At 38.0% G+C, this 20,926-nt stretch overlaps 1 protein-coding gene and 1 long non-coding RNA gene across 3 annotated transcripts in view; both read left to right on the top strand.

The window, feature by feature from the left end:
- LOC131899275 (E3 ubiquitin-protein ligase RING2-like) overlaps positions 1 to 19,463 on the top strand; it is a 30,526-nt gene extending 11,063 nt beyond the window's left edge. For both annotated transcript variants that reach the window (XM_059250697.1, XM_059250696.1), the window contains exons 2-4: positions 12,622 to 12,696; positions 14,665 to 15,544; positions 19,407 to 19,463. In XM_059250697.1, the coding sequence (XP_059106680.1) occupies positions 14,722 to 15,544; positions 19,407 to 19,432 (849 nt within the window). In that variant the 5' untranslated portion in view covers positions 12,622 to 12,696; positions 14,665 to 14,721 and the 3' untranslated portion in view covers positions 19,433 to 19,463. The remainder of the gene's footprint in view (positions 1 to 12,621; positions 12,697 to 14,664; positions 15,545 to 19,406) is intronic.
- Positions 19,464 to 19,637: 174 nt separating this feature from the next.
- On the top strand, positions 19,638 to 19,964 carry LOC131899229 (uncharacterized). Its single transcript, XR_009376073.1, has 2 exons — positions 19,638 to 19,749; positions 19,841 to 19,964. It is a non-coding gene; the product is annotated as an uncharacterized LOC131899229 (long non-coding RNA).
- The last annotated feature ends 962 nt before the right edge of the window (positions 19,965 to 20,926 follow it).

Genomic DNA, 20,926 nt, shown 5'->3' with positions numbered 1-20,926 from the left:
GGCACAGGTGCCAGTCTCGCCATTGTGACCTTCCTGGCATTGGCATATGTGCTGTATCTGATTTTTTTCTCACAGAATCTCTAGAATAGGAATTGATGTTAAGTGTGGCTTTGTGTAGAACCTGATGCAGGCACACCAAGCCTGGCAATGTATTAACATTTCTCCTCACTTCTTATCCTCACAAAGTAGAAAATTCAGTTGATAGATAAATATAGTTAGAGATTCATTTGGCAGGGCAACATGAGCTCCAGGTTGAAGTATATTGTTCCAAAAGGCAGTAAAAGTTATTTAAATACAAAGGGGCATTCTGATTATCAGAAGACATAGACACTAAGAAACAAGTATAATTTCTTCGGATACTTCATATCTAACCTGTCATTCCTCCCTCAAAATATTTATCCCTCTAAGTTTATATGAAAGTAGGAGAAGAATCTTCTTCCATTAGTAACTTTTATACTAGATGGGTATATAGATACCACTAATAGCCCTAAAATCCTTTTTTGTCTATTTTGGTACAATAATGAAGGCTTATCATGCTGAGTATCAGATCCCATTGATATAAGTAGTAGATGGTATGGTTTAACAGTCTCATGAAGTTCTTGGCCCATGTTAGCCCAATATAGTATGCCTTGCGATTTGTTTTGGGAAAGGTGGACCAGTATATATATTGTATACCAGTTGAAGTATAATACGTTGGATTCTGGAAGAAACAAACTTGATTGAAGCCATTGAAGGATATGGAGATTAGAGACTGAAAATATCAAGTAACATAAAAAAAACGATTTAAAGGGTAAGAGGGATCAACCATGCCTACATTAATACAAATAATGATTGAATAAAAGTAAATGTAAGGAGAAAGAACAGAGCTGCAGACATAAAATAAGGAAAAGTTTTTCACATCAGCAAAAGGAGCAGAAAGGGAAGAACCTGCTATGTCTTGGAGTGAGGGAAGGATTTTAGTACTTTTTTTTTTCAGAAGCACCATGAAGCAGGAGAGAAACAAGATAGGAGACAGATTTAGCTCTGGTCAGTTAGTGTCTATCAGTTGCCTAGTGATGACCTGTGTGTCTTTCAGGATCTGAGACTCATTGGAGAAATTAAAAGTTATGATTTGGAGGACTAGGGTAAAGGAAAAATAGTATGAGTTTAAGGATGACCATGACAGATTCAAATGCGATGGAGATTTTCTATAGTAATAATGGGGGAGATATTAAACAGAGCTGGGGTTTTGTTTACACAAAGTAGTTTTACAAAATAATGGAGCATCTTTTAAAAATGGATTTGTCTGGTACAGCCTCAGTAAATGTAAGCATAATTGTTATTAAGGCACCTTTCATCGGGATAATTCCAATGTCAGAAAACATAGTCTATATGGGTCCATAGATTTACTTATCTGTATTTGACCCTCAGAATTCCTTTTGAAGACAAAGTAAAAGTCCTTAATTGGTTTACTGCTTTTCCATGGCTGTCTTGTATATTATTTTTTCTTGAAAAATACAGTTTTAATTTGGACAGAAGAACATAGTTATTTTCTGGAGTTTGACAGATGTTAAAATACTATTTCTTTTTAATGGTTGAAGCTGGTCTCCTGAATGCCTGTCTTCAGGTAATTTATAGAATTAGTATCTTTGCATGAAGGGGTTCAGAATGAAAATCATGGTCAGTAACTAGCAGGATTTTTGATATTCATTTTATTTAGGGACATCTGAATGACCAACTGTCTTTGTAGGACTTCAAATCATGTTCTCTGCCTGAAACAAGTCAGGATGACAATTTTTACTAGTTGTTAGTATAATCACTTTCTTTTCCAGTTTCCTCAACACCATTTATTGAAGAGGCTATTTTTGATTTTGTCATACTCTATTTTATTTTTCCTTCCTCCAACCACTCCCATACTTCTCTTACTTACTTGCAAATTCATAGCCTCTTTTTTTTTGGTTGTTATGCATACATCTATAAACAAAACTTCCTGAGTCCATTTAGTGTTACCTGTATGTTTATGATTTCAGAATTGACCCTGGGGAAGACTGGCTCCTTCTCTCATCAGTCAACAGTTTCTTCTAGTTCTTTCTCTAGAGGTGTGACCCTATGAAATTTCACTCTTTCATGTTAGCATGTCTGTTGCTGTTTTTTTTTTTTTTTTGCTGTTGGTCTTGTTTGGGCAGCTGTACTGTTGTGGTATTATGAATGCAGTTTCCCTGTCATTTTTAGGAGACACAATCTCAATGCAGATTTTGTGGTCCTTTGGCTCTTCCAATCTTCCTCCTCTCTTGTGCAGTGTTTTCTGATCGTTAGGTACAGAATTTGCACTGTAGAGGAGACCATGATCAGTTGTTCTCTGTATTTTGACCAGTTGTAGTTTTCTGTAATAGTCTCTATCTGGTGCAGAAGACACTTCTTTGATGAGGGGCAAGAGCTACACTTATCTCTGAGTACAAGGCTAAGTACTTAGAGTGCAGCTAGGAATTGTGTTGGTTTAGTAAATTTGCTATAGTAAATTTTATACTAAGATCCATGACCCCACTAGTCCTAGATAGTGGCCTAGTTTTCTAGTGCCAGGCATGATTTATCTCCTGTTGAGTGAACTGTAAGCCCAATTTGAGAGCTGTTTACTGCTAAGATAGGAGTGCCATTATTGTTTGTCATTGCTGTGATTCTTGGGCATCGCGACTAAGGAGGACTATTGATTAATTTTTTTCTTTCGCCAGCTTGCATTCTTGTACTTTGAAAGCTGGTCCTCCATTAGCATGCATTGGGGTCAAATTCATCTCAAATCTATTGAGTCCTGTATCCAAAGTACATGGTATGTCTAGCAATGGAGAATTACATTTAACCTCTAAGAGGCAACACAGGGCATCAGCAATCATCTATATTGTTTGGAGAGTCTCTTGGATTCTCTTAACCAACAACTCAAAAGGAAGTTTCAACTGTCTGGTGCTTGGGAGGTTTTTTTAGATGATCTATGGCTACTGAGAGCAACACTATCAGGTGAATTTTAGGTAAATATGAAATAAATACGATTCTTTAGGCCTTTTTCAATCATCCTTAGTATTATTTTTTTCCTCCTACCTTTTTCTACTTCTGTATTTACACCCTCTCCTCACATGCCCAATATAGCTGATTGTTTTGGTTATACTTTTCTGGTAAGTATTTAAGAGCATGTAGGTAGCCAAAAATCCCTCCCCCTATTAATTGTTAATGTCAGATGAGACTTTGTGAGGGTTGCTCTTAAAGAATTATGAAGAGCCTCTTGTCTGTAATCTGTTCTCATTAGTTTTATCATCTAAAAAGATGGGCCAAGATCTCCCTGATCTTTGGAAGTGAAAGAAACGTCTCTGTAATATGAATTTTAAAAGGTCTTATTAATAAAAAAAAAAAACCCAGAGCCAGATATTGGGGGGTGTATATGTAACCAACCATCTTATTAAATAAGAAACACAGAACCAATGCAAAGAAGAAAGCCAAGAGGTCAGAGCTAAGAGCTAAAACCTTACCCTTCCTCCTGCGGTGGTTCTACCTCTCCGAAAGAGAGCCACTTCCTGTGTTAAAGTCTTTATAAAGACTTTCGGTTCTGCCTTCTCATTGGTTGTAAACCCAACCATATGACCGCCTCGTCACTGCCTGTCTGTATAGACCTCCAGGTCTTCTATGGTTGGTATTGAGATTAAAGGCGTGTGTATCCAATGCTGGCTGTATCCCTAAACACACAAGAGACTTACCTAGCTCTGCCTACCAAGTGCTGGGATTACAAGCATATGCCACCACCGCCCGGCTTTTCTATGGCTTGCTAATAGCTCTGATCCCCGGGCAACTTTATTTATTAACATACAAATAACATTTTAGTACAAAATAAAATATCACCATGGGGGGGAAAGCTGAAAGATCAGAGAAGCAGAGCAAGCCACAGTGAACCTCACCTCGCCAACTCCTCAGCCAATTCTGTTTCCTCACCTGAATAGGACTCTGCTGAACTGCTGTAGCCACTATTACCTCTACCAAATTCTCAGTCTAAAGAGCATTAGTTCCTGTTTCCTCAAGCCTTCTATACCTTTTTCTGCCCTGACATCTTACTTCCTGAGATTAAAGGCATGTGTGCTTCCCAAGCAAAGGCCTGAGATCTCAAGTGTTCAGATTAAAGGTGTGTACCACCACACCTGGCTCTGTTCCTAGTGTGGCCTTGTACTCACAGAGATCTGTCTGGATCTCTGTTTCCCTGAGTGATAGGATTAAGGGTGTATGCCATCACTGTCTGGCCTCTATTTCTAATCTAGTGGCTGGCTTTGTCCTCTGATCCCCAGATAAGTTTTATTGGGGTACAAAATATATCACCACATGTCTCCCTCCAAATGATTCTCCTCTTTTGAGCATAAGCATTGGTTAAGGTAGACCCTTTGTAATATCTTTGGTCTGTCTGATCAAAAGGATAAATGGTTTACCAAAGTCAGAAGGACCTTGTGTGAGAACACACTGTCCCCCCAGGTTTGGGTTGACCTTGAATAATAGGGTAAACATACTGGCTGTCCTTTAAACCATTTGCCACATGTAGTTTCAGCATCCAAATCTTGGTTGATGAGCACCAAGAGGGACATTTTCCCCAGTTTTGAAGATGAAGTCATAGATTTTAGTTATAACTTCCGTTTAGCTCTCAAAGCTTAAATGGAAACAAACAGATTTTTAAATAAATTTAGATTTCATTTAAATTTGGTTTCTTAAGTAGGTAAAAGGATGACAAATTTAGCAGAAACCATGTTTCTCAATACAATATGAAATCTTTGTTCTTTAAATTAGTTTATATAAATGTTACCAAGAACAGATACACATCTTAAGGTAAACCACATTGTTTTAAATAGAGGAATATATTGTAGTTTTATACTTGAAGCTCTCATGAAATCTGGGCTGCTCTGGAATTTGCTATGTTGATGAGGTTACCTTGAACTCCTGATACTCCTCCAACTCTAAAAACTGAAATTATAGTTATGGTGCACCAACCACATTATGTTCAATACTGGAGGTTGAACCTAGGGCATTCTGCAGGCTAGTCAAATGCTCCTAGCAACAGAACTCTCCAGCATATCAAAGTTGGACCTTATATATACTAAAACTTAATCATCATACGTATATCATCTTTATGTTTTATTTTTCATAAACTTTTTGTGGCATTTGTGATTTTTATAAATTTTCTAGATTTTTTCCCTCATTTTTGTTTTATTTTGCAAAAATTTAATTTGTTTTAGGTAAAAATTTATTTTGTAATATAAAAATTCTGGCTCATTCAAAATGTATTCTTTTCCTTTTTAAACTTCTCCATAATATGTTGGAGGGCTCTGCTGTTTAAGATTGCAATCCACCATGTACGAACAGCTCTCTGAGCTAGGAGCCAAATGGAGGACTCCCTTTCTCCAGCTGGGCTTCCTGCTCTCTGCCTGAGCTTATTTGGAATCTGTCCCTGAGCTGGGATGCCTGACTGAAGTGTGACCTTTGACACAGTTCCCTGCAAATGCTCTCCCTGTTCTGCCCATGTGATAATTAGGTATTGTGCTCCAGTTATATGATATGAACATGCTGCCAAATGCAAATTAGGTGAAGGCCCAGATGCTGTCCCCAGATTATACATTTCACTTACTCTGGAATAGAGCTGAGCTGTAATACTGAAACCGACTCCCAGAAGGCTATTTCTGTCATACTCACAAGCCATACAAAGCCCTGCAAGCTGCCTCTACTCCCTTTGTCCTCATAGCCTGGTGGCCAATGGATCAGGAGGAACAGGGAGACCCCACAATAATATATACTTTTTCTTTATATTTATAGTTCCTTTTTCCAATTACCAGCTACTTTCTACTTCAATTCCTTCCATAATATTGTGAGACAGGGCAACAGAATCAGATTCATCAACTTATTAAAATTGTTTAATGCAAATAATATTTACAACAAACTAACATTGCCAGTTTCTTCTTTGTGGATAGTTTTAACCTTTAATTGTTACTTGATTTTATTGAAAATAGACTTTTGAAACAGATGCAGATCCACAGCCAAACATTAGGCAGAGGTTGGGGAATCTTATAGAAGATGGTGAGGAAGGATTTTAGGAGCCAGAGGGGTCAAGGACACCACAAGAAAACCCACAGAATCAACTAACCTGGGCTCATAGGAGCTCACAGAGACTGAACCAGCAACCAGGGAGCCTGTATGAGACTGACCTAGGCCCTCTGCATATGTTACAGTTGTGTAACTTGGTCCTCTTGTGGGACTCTGAACAGTGGGAACAGGGACTGTCTCTGAATCTTTACCAGATTTTGGGAACCTATTCCTCATACTGGATTGCCTTGCCTGGCCTTAATACGTAGGAAGACGCTTAGTCTTACTGCAGCTTAATATGCCATGTTTTCTTGATATCCATGGGAGACCTGCCCTTTCCTGAACAGAAACAGAGAAGGAGTGGACTGGAGGGTCAGAACAGAGGGGAGTAGAAGGAGGGACTGGGAGGAGAAGAGGGAGGGGAAACTGTGACCAGGATGTAAAGTAAAATTAAAAAAGAAAATAGATTTTTTTCATACAATATATTCTGATTATGTTTCTCTTTCCCCAGCTCTTCTCAGAGCCTCCCTACTTTCCTGAACACCCTTACTTTCTCTCTCTCATTAGAATATGAATAAGCATCTAAATAATTATATATATATATATATATATATATATATATATATATATATATAAAATTAAAAACCAAACAAACTAGAATAGGACAGAGGAAACAAACAGAAAAAAAAGACCCAAAGAAAAATCTAAGAAATACATACAGATGCTGGAAAACAGACATTCCTACTAGAGAAAACCCAGAAAAATAAAACCAGAAACCATAATATATAAGCAAATTATCTTGCCTTAGTTATGGTTTCTATTGCTGCAACAAAACATCATGACCTAAAAATCAAGTTGGGATGTAAAGGTTTTATTTGGCTTATATTTTCCTATCAATGTTCATCATTGAAGGAAATCAGGACAAGAACTAAAACAGTGCAGGATCCTGTAGGCAGGGGCCCTGGAGGGGTGCTGCTTACTGCCTTGCTTCCCATGGCTTGTTCACCCTTCTTTCTTATAGAACTCAGGGATGACACCACCCACAGTGGGTTTGGCCTTCCACCATCAATCACCAATTAAGAAAATGCCTTTTCTCAGTTGGGGTTCCACCAATTGAGATGACTCTATGTTGTGTCAAGTTGATGTAATACTAGCCAGCAAAAGATCTGTAAGGAAGAAAAAAAAGCCCAGTCAAATCCTTGTGAAAAAAACAAGGAAGAAAGAAAGAAAGAAAGAAAGAAAGAAAGAAAGAAAGAAAGAAAGAAAGAAAGAAGGAAAGAAGAAAGAGAAAGAAAGAAAGAAAAAGAAAAAGAAAAAGAAAAAGAAAAAGAAAAAGAAAAAAGTTTATTTTTGTGTTGGCCATCTACTGCTGGGCATGGAACTTGCCCTTAAGAGTGGTTGATAAACCCAGTGAGACTCCCCTAGAGAAAATTAATTTTTCATTTGGTAGAGTAGATGTCAATTGGCGATATCTTATGGGTTAGGGGTAGGGCTTGTGTCCACTTCCCTTGTCAGCACTGGGAGCCCATCTGACTTACACCTCTGCAGGGCCTGAGCATGCTGCCACAGTCTCTGAGTTCATATGTATGTCAGCCCAGTTGTGTCTAGATGACATTGTTTCCATGGTGTCTTCCATCCTCACTGGCTCATAGAATCTCTCTGCCTCCTCTTCCAGAGTTTCCTGATCCCTGAGGGGAGGTGTTTAATGAAGAAATCCCATTCAGGATGAAATGTTCCACAGTCTCTTCTCTTTCTCCATATATTTTCCAGCTATGGGTCTCTGTATTTGTTTCCAACTGCTGCAGGAGAAAGTTTCTCTGATTATGGCTAAATAAGACACTGATATATGAATATATCAGAATGTCTTTAGGAGTCATTTTCTTGCTATGTTTCTTCAGCAGTACAGTAATATTTGGTTTTCTTCTAAGTCCATGAACAATATAGTCTTAGGTTCTTGGCCACCTGAACAGTGACAGGGATGGTTTTTTCTCATGGAGTGGCCCTTAAATGTAATCAGGTATTGACTGGTCATTCCCATAAGCCTTCTGTCACTATTGCACCAGCATATCTTGCAGGGAAGTCACCATTGAAGATGGAAGGTTTTGTAGCTGGGTTGGTGTTTACCTTTCTCCTCTGCAAGCCTGCAGAGTACCTTCCAGTACCATGAACACTAGCCAGAGGGGCAAAAACTCTAGTTGGACACCAACTTGACTTTTCCATGTTCAATGAGTTATGTAGATGTTGTCTTCAACAGTAGGGACTTACCATCAGTTTGTGGAGAGCAAACAATAATAGGCTTGACAATGCCTGAGTTGTTTGGAGATTTCTATGAGGCCCTTTTGGCCAACAACTCATTTAGATGTAACCCAGCCTCAGTACTAGAGGTTTTATTTGGTGGTAAGAAATGTCTATCTAGTTGGAGCTTTGTCTCCCCCATTATTTGGTGATTCCAATTTAGTTTTCATATATATATAGCATCTACTGTATTAGATTTCCATAAGAACTTCAAATGGACCTTCATTTTAGCTATCCCTCCCCATATTCCCTTCTCCTTGTCATTTGATCCTCCTTTTCCAGTCCCCATCCACCCATAACTATCTGTTCTATCTTGCCTTCATAGGGAGATACTTCCTTGCCTCCCAGTCCAGTAGGCTATACCTAACCTCTGATTATTCTGATTGCAGCCTGCTTATCAAGAACTTAACATCAAATATCCACATATAAGTGAATACATGCTATGTTTGTCTTTTGGGGACTGGGTTACCTCAATCAAGATAAGTTTTTCTAGCTCTAGCCATTTACCTGCCATTTTCATGATTTCAGTTTTTTTAATACATGATTTGGTATCTCATTGTGCAATTGTACCACATTTTCTTTATCCTTTCATCCATTGATGGGCATCTCTGCTGTTTCTAATTTCTGACAATTATGAATACAGTAGAAATGAACATGATTAAGCAAGTGACTCTTTAATAGAATGAGGCATCCTTTCTGTATACACCCATGAGTATTATAGCTGGATGTTGAGGTGGATCTATTTATAGTTTCCCAAGGCACTGCCATACTTATTTACATAGTGGTTGTACAATTTTGCACTTGCACCAGCAATGGATGAGTGTTTCCCTTACCCCACATTGTCACCATAATGAAATGTTATTCGTTTGATTGATCTTGGCCATTCTGACTGGTGTAAGATTGAATCTAAAAGTGGTTTTTATTTGCATTTCCCTGATGGATAAGGATTTTGAACATTTAAGTGTTTCACAGGCAATTGTGTTTCATCTTTTGAAAACTCTGTTCAGATCTGTACCCTATTTTTTAATTGAGTTATTTGTTTTCTTGGTTTCCAGAATTTTTAGTTATTTATATATATATATTAGATATTACCCTTCTATTGATTGTTTAGATAGTAAAAGTCTTTTTTATTATGTAGCATCTCACTTTGTCAAAACAATAGTGTTTTTTCCCTTCCAGAAGCTTCTCAGTGTCATGAGGTCTCATTAATTGTTGATCTTAGTGCCTACACTAATGGTATTCTGTTCAAGTAGTCTTTTCCTGTGCAAATGAGTCTAAGACTGTTTCCCACTTTCTTGTCTATCAAATTCAGTGAATCTGGCATTATGTTGAAGTACTTTCTCCATTTGAAGTTGAGTATTGTGCATGGTGATAACTATGGATCTATTTGTATTCTTCTGCATGCAGACATCCAATTTGAGCAGCACTATTTGTTTAAAATGCTGTTATTTTTTTCCATTGTGTATTTCTGGCTGCTTTATCAAAAATTAGCTGTCTATCATTGTGTGGAATTACATATGGGTCTTCAATTTGATTCCATTGATCAATGCATATTTCTGTAGAATAATTAGAGAAGTGTTGGCATTAATTCTTTGAAAGTCTAGTAGAATTTTGTGTTGAGTCCATCTTGCCCTGGGTTTATAAATCTACCCTTTTATCTTATATCAATATCATATCCCCTTTTTTTCTTTAGAAAGAGATCACATTTATAATCAACTTGATTTAAATAAAAATATTGGTTTTTCTCTATCCCACACCAGAGGACTCTTCTGATATAGGACAAAAGAATTTTTTTAACCATTTTTTTTTTAGCAATATGTTTGGATTTAGAGAAGGAGTGAACCAATTCCATCTCCAAAGCCAGCTTGGTATATTTGGGAAATTGGGTGTAGCTTCTCTTACTACTTCCTGCTGGAGGGGGCGCTGTATCTTATGGGGACACAAAGAAAATTTTAGGATTATGGAGTAGTCCGTGAGGGTGTATCATCTGAGCCAGTTGCCTTGAAACCATTTTGGATGTTGGATCATCTGGGCCATTGTGTCATCAGAGAGCTTTCCGGGGGGGTCTTGGCTGGTCAAACCTGATGTATCTTAATCTGGAACAAATCTATAGCCTCTGGCTTTCTGTGGAAACAAAAGCAGAGCCTCCTTTCCAAAACAACATATCCTTACATCCAAATTTTGAAGTCAAGGTACCTTTAAAATAGGCTTTATCCCACTTACTTATATATTCTATACACAGCAAAAGCATTCAGTTTTAAAATGGGTATTTTTATAATGGCTGAGCATCTAGCAGTACTCACATGTGCAACAATAAAGAAGCAAAATAGAGAAGATGGTTGGCAGCAGAAATTTGTGTTAAAGATACTATCATGGAAAAGGAGGCAAGAGTGGCTGAGTAGATGTTGCCTATAGAGGTTGCAAGGTAGCACTTGGAAAGAGAGTGGCTACTGTAATGTGTTTAGGAACTAATAACATTGATTAATGAGATTAGCTCCTCTGGACATTACTCCAGTCTTGATTCATCTCTACATGGTCTGTGGTGTCTCTTCTGACTGTATCAGTGGCAAGAGACTGCCTAGGGACATCTGGTGATCAGTGCTACATGGTACTCTTTTGGAGAAAGCTTTTATAGCGCCATCAAACCCAGAAACAGGGTATGGATGTCTTTGATAGATTCTCTATTTTTAGCACTTGAAGTACTCATTAATAGTGTATGGGTTCTAATTGAAAGAAGGGGGGTGTTAGAAACCAGAGTAACACAAATCAAAAGAAATGGTGAGCCATCAAGAAGCCAGTGCAGTAGGAAGGCAGTGATTGACTTTGCAGTCTGTCACCTAAGGAGTTCCTTTTAAGGCTCTCCACCCAGAAGAGGCTCAGGCCTGGAAAAATTTGATAGAAAAAGAATGTGAGGGCAAGTTATAGTAGATAGTACACACCTTAGATTTAAGCACAAGTCATTTGCCATTTGTAGAGATTAAGATATATGCATTTTTTGATACCTATTCACCCAAATCACGACACAAAAATAAGTTACCAGGTGCAAGTTTCTCCTTCATTCTTAACTTATGGAACGGACACACTTAGTCATGAGACAGTTAAAGCAGAAGTTTACCTAACAAGGAGAGCAGACCATGCAATAAAAAGGGAGAATGGAATGACCTGACTGAATGAGTGATTAGCAGCACAGTATGTCCTTCACTGTGGATTTTAAAGGCTTAGCCAATATTTGTGAGCTAGGTGGTGTATTTATGAAATAACATGACTTGTTTTCCTTCCCAAATCTTGGTGGCATTTGTCTGCTTGTACTTTCAGTAATCCCCTAGGAAGGCCCACAAGGTGGCGTCAAAACCACACTGCATATGACATAATGTGTTTGGGGCCATTTTGAGACTTTAGACCCTCCCATGGTTATGACATGTGTATTGGAAAATGTCCTGAAACCTTAATTTCTGGCATATCAGGAACAACTTATCAACAAACTCAAGTATACATAAGGGGGCATTTGGATTGTCAGCAGACAGAGCTATTAAGATACTAATGTAATTTCCTTGTTTAAGTATTTTCTATGTGCCTACCTGGTATCAGGCTTGCCTCTGTGCAGACCTTTGAACTTTCCTGTCCCTACACTGTCCTCTCCAGTGTATGTTTCAAAGCAGACTTCCAACATGCAGAACACTGCACAGTTCTGATTCAGATTTCACCCTCAAGGAAAAGATATTCTGCAGGCCAGGGCTCAGAAGTTACAATTGCTCTGAGGTTGTAGAGTGAACCAACTAGGGAGGGATACTTGCCTTTAGATTCCCCTAGTAGAAATGTTAATATTTTTTAAAGTAATGTGATTATTAAAGAATGTATATACTCTTTTATTAAGCTCTGTAATTTGCTTTTACCTAGAACTTTCCCTAATGGTATACAACAATTTTTCCATGGAAGTTTATATCACCTTTTAAATTTTTATCTTAGGGGAATATCTATTAATGATAAAAGTTAAACTATCTTAAATTGTTTTGAGCAGATTAAAGATAATCCTTTTTTTTCCTGGCTGTATCACTGTGGGGCTGTCTTAGTACACAATTGGAAAGTTACCTGGAAGATCAGTCTTTCATTGACCGTAAACTCCCATACACACAATCTGTATTCTAGCACTTGTGATTTTAACATCTGGCAACCGTTTGATGAAAACAGTGCATTTAAATGGAAAGTCATTCTCAGTTTGAAATAATGGGAGAGTCACATTTTTTTTTTCAGCTTTGCAGTTCATTTCATGGCAAGTCATCTGGTTCCATCAAGTTGTCATCTCAGGATATTCAAATACCCTGTAAGGTAAGTTTGTGCTTTCAGAAATTCATCATTCAACCGATAGCACAAACCACACTAACAAAAAAATGTAAGGTTGAATACATAGCAAACACCTTTTTCTATTGGTTTGCTCTAAATACTTTGAAATATGTTGATCACCTTTTGTAGACTGGTCAGTCATGAAGGCATTTCACAATATTTAATAATCTTTCTTTACTAGGAAGGCCTCTGATAACAATAAAGCACTTAGAGGTAGTCCTTTTAGGATGGGAAATATTCATTATGTGTCACATAGTTATTTTTATGAAAGTAAATCACTTCTAGTAATGCCTTTCCCACCTCTCACTCACACTTTTTTGTGAGTGACTATTCACTAACAGTTGTTTCTCAAATATTTTCATTGAACAAATATACTCGTTTATGAATTTACTCTCATCTGAGTGATGCTAGGAGTAAAATCCATGGAATCATGCCTTCTAGGCCAGCCATGTTACTCTGAGACAATGCTTACCTTATAAATGAATTGGTATCTACTAGATGAAGGGCGATTAATGGAATAGTCGTCACAGTGTCCTCTTGTGGACAGTCTAAAGCATCTTCAGAGATGCCTCCACTCAATTTAGGTAGAGTGTGATTCTTTTCTAATGCACAGCTAACAACATCATGTAGAGCTAGCCTTTTCTGGGTATTCTTCAGGTTTTCTTTTTTATTGGCCTAAATTGTGTGTACATACTGATGGGTTTCATAAAGACTTTCAAGTATATCATGTACTCTGATCATATTCACCCCTCAAAAATTCCCTTTCTAGCCCTCCTCACTCCTAATTCCATTCCATTTCCCTGACAAGCACATTTAGGCTCTTGTCATACCAATGTACAAATGACTTTGTGTATGCATTAAACATATAGGACCCACAAATAAAAGAAAACAAGTAGCATATTTTTACAATGAGAGATTTAAAACATATATTTGTCTTCATAGCTATGGTAGTTTGAACGTAATTGGCTTATAGGGAGTGACACTATTAGGAGACACTATTAGGGCTTTGTTGGAATAGGTATGGCCTTGTTGCAGGAAGTGTGTCACTGGATCGGGATAGGCTTTGAGTTCTCATATATGCTCAAGCCATGCCCAGTATCTCAGATCATTTCCTGTTGCCTGTGGGTCAAGATGTAAGACTCTCAGCTCATTCTCCAGCACCATGTCTTCCTGCATACCACCATGTTGCACCATGATGATAATGGACTAAATCTCTGAAAATGTAAGCCACCCCAATTAAATGGTTTTTCCTCTAAGAATTGCCTGGGTCATAGTGTCTCTTCATAGCATTATAAACCCTAACTAAGACAGTGTTATAAAAAATTTTATTTTAGTTTGGGTTTATTTTTCTTTCTTAAATTTTAAATTAAAATATAATTACATCATTTTCCCCCTTCCCTTCTCCCTCCAACCCTTTCTATAGCACCCCACCCCCTCTCCAATTGTTGGCCTCATTTTTAAAATTGTTTTACACACACACACCCTACATATGTATATTTATATACCCATAAATATGTAAACATAAAAGTCCTTTTTATGTTTCTTGTTTGAATATAGCTTCAGTCCTGACCAGTTTGTATTGGATAACCAATTAGGGAGCTCATCCCTGGGAAAGGCTAACTCTCTTAGCAGTCATTAATTGCCTGTAGTTTTTGTCTAGGGATAGGATTTCCCCCTTCTGACTTAGCATATCTTAATTTCTGTGTTTTTGTACTTAGTGTTGAAAATTCCTCTTTAAATTAGTCAAGTTGCAATTTCCTTTTTAATTTTTTGTTTCTTGATTAAAATGTTTCTTCAAATGTATTTTTGAGAATAAATCTAGTTTTGCAGTCTATGCCTTTTGAGATGTATTTGCCAAGATATTTTGCCTATTAACTGTTGAAGTGTCAGACTATAAAACTCTGATTATTTGCCTTATCCAGCTAACATTTTCTTTATTTTCAATCTTTGTAGGTTTTTACATGCATAAAGTATTCCAGTATAGTTGGGTAAGCAGAAGCTTAGTGTTGGATGGAGGGACCAGAGGATAACAGTACAAAATCCCTAGCTCAGCCCAATCTGAGAAGAGAGGAGCCTCAGGCTGTGTCAGAAGCCACAATGTCACAGGCAGTTCAGACAAATGAAGCACAACTAGTAGGGGAAACATCAGAACAGGGTTTACAGGAATTACAAGGAAGATCTCAGAAGGAAACTACAAATGATTTGCAAATTGTGGCTTCAAATGGTGATGAGTATAATAATTTTAGGTGTCCAATTTGCCTGGATACATTGAAAAACACCAGGATTACAAAATCCTGTTTCCATCGGTTTTGTAAAGATTGCATCATCACAGCTCTTAGACGTGGCAACAAAGAATGTCCTGTCTGCAGGAGAAAACTAATTTCGAAAAGGTCATTAGATTCAGACCCTCAATTTGATGCACTCATCATGAAAATGCATTCAAGTTGTAATGAAAAGGATGCTTCTCAAGAGAAAACATTAAGCAGGAAGAAGTATAAAACTCAGCAAGCACTCAGTGTCAACATTGAAAAGGGAAAGGAGATGGACACCATCAACAGTGTCCAGCAAGGAGAGGAGAAACAGATTGAAACTAGTACTGGATGGAAAAGTAATCATGATAGTTCACCCTGCAATAATACATCTTCACACAGCAGTGACGAAGCAGGTCCCAGTAACAAAAAGGCCAAAACCTCTGGGCTTGAACATGATAGTACGGATGCAATAGTGACCTATGATGCAGTGACCGATGGGGCTAGTGAACTTGAATCCAGTCTTCATCCAACACTTACAGGAAAAGATGACCCTGCACAGACAGGATTAACAAAGACCTCAGGTAATTCCACTACTTTTCAAGTTTATATCTGACTTTGGGGTTAGCTTAAGAAAGATATCAAAGAAACAGAGAACCAGCTTGATGTATCTGGATACAGCCAGAGAAAAGCAGTATATCATTTATATACCAGGCAGACACCAGTTCACTCTTTAAATGGCACCCTCTCTTTGGAAGTGATCAGAGGGATACACTGAAAAGTCAGTGGCATCATGGACCTTTTTCTGCTCCCACCAAGGAGCACAAATTCTAGAAACCAATTCCACAGCTGCATGTTTTATAGCCTGTTTCATTAATATTGAAGAAACATCAACATTTCTTTTATGGCTAGATATTAGATATGTTCAGTTTTCTTTCTGATCCAGACTTACTTACACTACTAGAATCACATCTCTTGGTAACATTTATCTATAGGAGGAGACTGCAGTAATTCTGTACATTTTCTGTCCTTTAACAATGTAACTGAATTACATGTTTACACAAAGCATGACACTTTTTGGAGCATCCTTTTCTGAGGAATGTTCCATAATTTTCTTTTTCTTTTTTCAACATACAACTATTTAGTGTGTGTTCTGGGTGTATAATGTCATGGTGCTAGTGTGGGAGTCAGATGACAACTTGAGAGAGCAGGATTCTCTTCTACAGTGTGCACCTCCAGGATAGAAGGGGCATACATAAAAATAATAAAGACAGTTTATAGTAAGTCCATAGTCAACATCAATTTAAATGGAGAGAAACTCAAAGCAATTCCACTAAAATCATCAGCAAGACAAACTTGATCACTCTCTAGCTATTCAATATAGTACTTGAAATGTCTTAATTCAAAATGACAAATGTCCCTGATAGAGTCTTTAAATTTCCCTCTGAATCTTCACAAGCCAGGCCTCCATCTTCTGCATTGCTTTTAACTTTTTTATCTTCCGAGCCCCTAAAGAATAACCCACTGAACTTTTAACACTCAATGATTGTTCTAGTCCAAAGTTCCAAAGTCCTTCCACAGTCCTCCCCAAAACATGGTCAAGTGTGTCAAAACAATACCCCACTATGCTATAACCAATTTGTCTTAGTCAGAATTTCTATTGTTGTGACAAAACACCATGACCAAAAAGTAAGTTTGGAAGGAAAGACTTTGGTTTATAGTTCAACATTGCTGTTCATCTCTGAAGGAAGTCAGGACAGGAACTCAAACAAGGAAGGATCCTGGAGGCAGGAGCTGATGCAGAGGCCATGAAGGGGAGCTGCTTACTGGCTTGCTTCTCATGGCTTACTTCTCATGGCTTGTTCAGTCCCTCTTCTTATAGAACCCAGGAAGAGCAGCCCAGGGATGGCACCACCCACAATGGGTTGGGCCCTCCCCCATTGATCACTAAATGAAAAAAGTGCCTTACAGCTGGATCTCATCAAGGCCTTTCCTAAACTGAAGCTCCTTACTCTGATAACTCTAGCTAGTGTCAAGTTGACACATAAAGCCAGCCAGTTCAGTTACCCTTGTAAAAAGCCGTAAGTCCCTCTGGGGATGAATGAGAAAAGGCTAAAGGTAAAACTTTTAGATATTTTCCCAAGGTTGTTCCTCAGGGGAACCTGGCCATCTCTTCATTCAAGGGGTTCTGAGTCTGCAGACTGGCTCAAGTCTTGAAATTGGTGCACAGGCCAAAAAGATTCCCTTTTGCCACAATCTAATGGAATCTTTTTCATTTGTTTGAGTTTTTTCTACATATGTAGATCAAACAAAAAATGAAGTAGGGTCATTATCTATTTCATGCCTGGAATCACCTCTTTTGATTAGCTAGTAGCAAAGGTCCATATGAGTCATGGCACTATAGAATTCACTTTGCCTATGCTGACAGTTAATGGGCCAGATTATTACAGATATTGCTTTCTTTAAGCTGCCCACTATGAAAACTATGATCACTTGCCTTTCTTTGGCAATTCAGTGCTGCCACGTGGCCTCTGCTTCTGTGAGACCCAATTAAACCCATTTCATTTAATCCATCCAACTGAGCAGCAGCATCTCAAACCCTAAGGTCTGGCACAAGGAAAAGGGCAACAACAAAGCTCTTCAAATGTGCTGGTGCACCTCTCACCATTTTGCATCTTATAGGATTAGTGAAGGGTATGTTTTCTGGTCCTTCTTATTGCAGAGGATTTGGTTTTACACAGCATAGCCACTCTAGCATTGCACTTTCCCTGAGCCTTAAAATTCCTTCATCAACACTAAGCCAAGGGATGTCAGGCATCAACAACTCCTTTTCAGTAGGCCACCTTTTGACAAATGCCTTAGTCTACTATTCATACAAACTTTTGACACATTTTTAACTGTGCAGGCTTCCATATGAAACACAGAATCCTATAGTTGAAGTTTTTCTGTGTCCCGCCTGGCCCATAGTCGGGACAAATCTCTTACCCACAGTCCTGCAACCTTTTATAAAATAATCACAGAGTCTTCATATTAATTAAAACTGCTTGGCCATTAGCTCAGTATAACTACTAACTAGCTCTTACACTTAAACTCAGCTCATTTCTGTTTATCTATATGTTGCCATGTGTTTCGTGGCTTTACCTGTGTGCCATTACATGCTGCTCCCTAGACAGTGGACTGGCATCTCCTGACTCAGCCTTCCTCCACCCAGAATTCTCCTCTTTGCTTATCCTGCCTATACTTCCTGCCTGGCAGCTGGCCAATCAGCATTTTGTTAAACCAGTGTGCAAAAGCATTATCCCACAGCAGAATTCCCACTCAGTGGGCTCACATCAATAAACTCAGCCTGATCCACCATTACCCGATGCCCTTAAAATCCATTCCCACACATATTCTCTAGACTGCTGCTTGAATTAGTAAATCCATTAAGCTCTTTAGTAGTATAGTGCTCCTTCTTGTGGACTATACTTTCTAGCTTTCCTCTAGGAGCCTGCTTTGCTTTAAGTCTGGTTATAGGTCTAGAGGCAACTATTGATGGTCCCTGAAGAACATTTTCTTGCCTGGCAACTCCTTCAGAGAAAGTCACTGTTAGGTTAGCAGATAATAAAGATTAATTTCCTGAGTCAAAGGCAGAAAGCCATTATTTTGGAGTTCATGGGTGGAGTACAACTTCTACTAAGGGTGGAGAAACTACTTCCTCAGGTGAGACAACCCCTTGAGAATTTGAGGGTTGAAAGTTCTTAGCTTCCTGGAAGTTTATTTGATGAATCTTTTTGTATTGTAATACTAAAGAGGTTACTGTGTATGTGTGTCCTTATTTTAGATTTGAAGCATGGTCATAAAACTTGAAAATCTGAATCACAGTGTAATTCCATGTTTAGTTTTTTTGAGGACCCCCAAACTGTTTTCACTAGTTACATCATTTCATAATGCCACAAGTAATTAATAAATAAGGCTTCCACTTTTTTCCCACAAACTCAGAAACACTGCTGATGTTTATTACAGCAGTGTTGCTTGATCTTTATAAATAGTTGTTGTAACAGATATAAAAATACCAGCTCATTTTGTATTTTTGCATTATTTATGAATAAGGAATATAGAAACTATGCACATGTATAAACTAGTTTTGGTTTTTCGAGACAGGGTTTCTTTGTGTAGCTTTGCGCCTTTCCTGATGGCTCAGCCGTTAAAAAAGGCTAGGCTCACAACCAAAAATATAAACTAGTTTTATGCATTGTGGTTAACTGTTCTAATTCTAATTTATTTACCTTTTTAAATATAATTTATGCTACATAATCAGAATGGCATTTTATTTCATTTTGATTGAATTTATAGCTATGATACATGGAAGTCTTTTTCATATCCTAGAGTATGCCCACCCTAGCAAAAGTCCCTTGTGCCTACATTGTGTGGTTTTAATCTCTGTCACCATATTTTGTTTTTCAGGTGAACTTGAAAAACCAAGAATTTAAAGCAAGTGAAGACCTTGTGTGGTAATTTACCCATTCTTAGGTGAGAAACTTTAAGATTGCTTTATTGATGACTTTTCCAAGTTTCATTAGAATATGATGAGATATATTTCCTTCACTTTTATTCCAATACACAGTAGTATAATGCTTTATTTTATGTCTTTTTGAAGTTTTTCCTGGCTATTGGAATTATCTGCTTTCCTGCAGTCTCTCCCTTATCGCTATGTTACACTTCAATCTGAAATGGTGCTTGAAACATCATGAGTTTAAACAGTTTCCTCAGCTGGAAGCTGTTTTGGGAGTTGTGAAACCTTAAAGAGGTGGGAATAGATCAGCAGAGATGGAGCTTTAGGGGTCTACAATGAAGGCTATATGTCTGCCTAACTTGTTATCTACCTCTTTTCTTCATAGGTAACACCATGTAACCAGCGGCCGCTGCCTCTACCCATCAATATGGACAAGTCTCTAGCCATTATATTTTACTCATGATGATGGGCCATACAAGTCTGAAATGAAATAAATTCATTCTCCCTCAGATTGTTTCTCTGTATTTTGTCAGAAAGATAAGTAGTTGTTATAATATGTAAAATGTGTTTTATCCTAAAGTTAATTATTTTAAAATACTTTCCTCACAATATGCATGGCACAGTAATACCTGAATATAGTTTTCTTGTTTGTTTTGCTTTTGTATTTAATTGTATGTCAACAACCTCTTTCAGTTTTGCTAGTCTAGTCTAGGCTTAAGCTGCCAGCTAGTCTAGTCTAGGCTTAAGCTGCCAAGGGGAACAGTGAACCATCCTGTTCTTGTTTTGCAATGAGAGGTCAGAAACTCCATTGCAATTCTGAAGCCATGGGTACATGATATGAGTTTTGTAAAGAACAGCTTAGTCCATGGATTACATGGTAAGATGGTTTTATTTGTGTCTTCTGAAATTATTTCGTTTTACTTTTCCCAGCAACTTTAATCCTCTATTTTTTTTTATTGAAAATAGATTCTTTCCTCATACAATACATCCCAACTATAGTTTCTCCTCCCTCCACTCCTAGGTCCCCTCCCCCACCTTTCCTCTTTTCCAGGAAACTTTGGTGTTTCCTTTCCAGAAAAGTGTGATGGTATTGTGTTCCCCAAAATATTGTATACTCTAATAAACTTATCTGGAATCAGAAAACAGAATAGCCACTAGATACAGAGGCTAGAAAATGGTGGCACTCACACCTTTAATCCTAGCATTCCAGAGGCAGAGATCTACCTGGATCTCCGTGTGTTCAAGGATACAGCCAAGCATGGTGACTCATGCCTTTAATCCCAGAAAGTGAGCCTTTAATACCAGGGAGTGATGGCAGAAAGCAGAAAGGTATGTAAGGCCTGAAGACTAGGAACTAGAAGCATTTGGCTGGTTAAGGTTTTAAGCTTCTAGCAGCAGTTCAACTGAGATCCATTCGGATATGAGGACTCAGAGGCTTCCAGTCTGAGGAAACAGGATCAGCTGAGGAACT

The sequence above is a fragment of the Peromyscus eremicus genome, chromosome X (assembly GCF_949786415.1).
Source record: "Peromyscus eremicus chromosome X, PerEre_H2_v1, whole genome shotgun sequence".
NCBI classification, from domain to species: Eukaryota; Metazoa; Chordata; class Mammalia; order Rodentia; family Cricetidae; genus Peromyscus; species Peromyscus eremicus.
The sequence above is the reverse complement of the archived record's forward strand: the minus strand, read 5'-3'. Positions and strand labels throughout refer to the sequence as shown.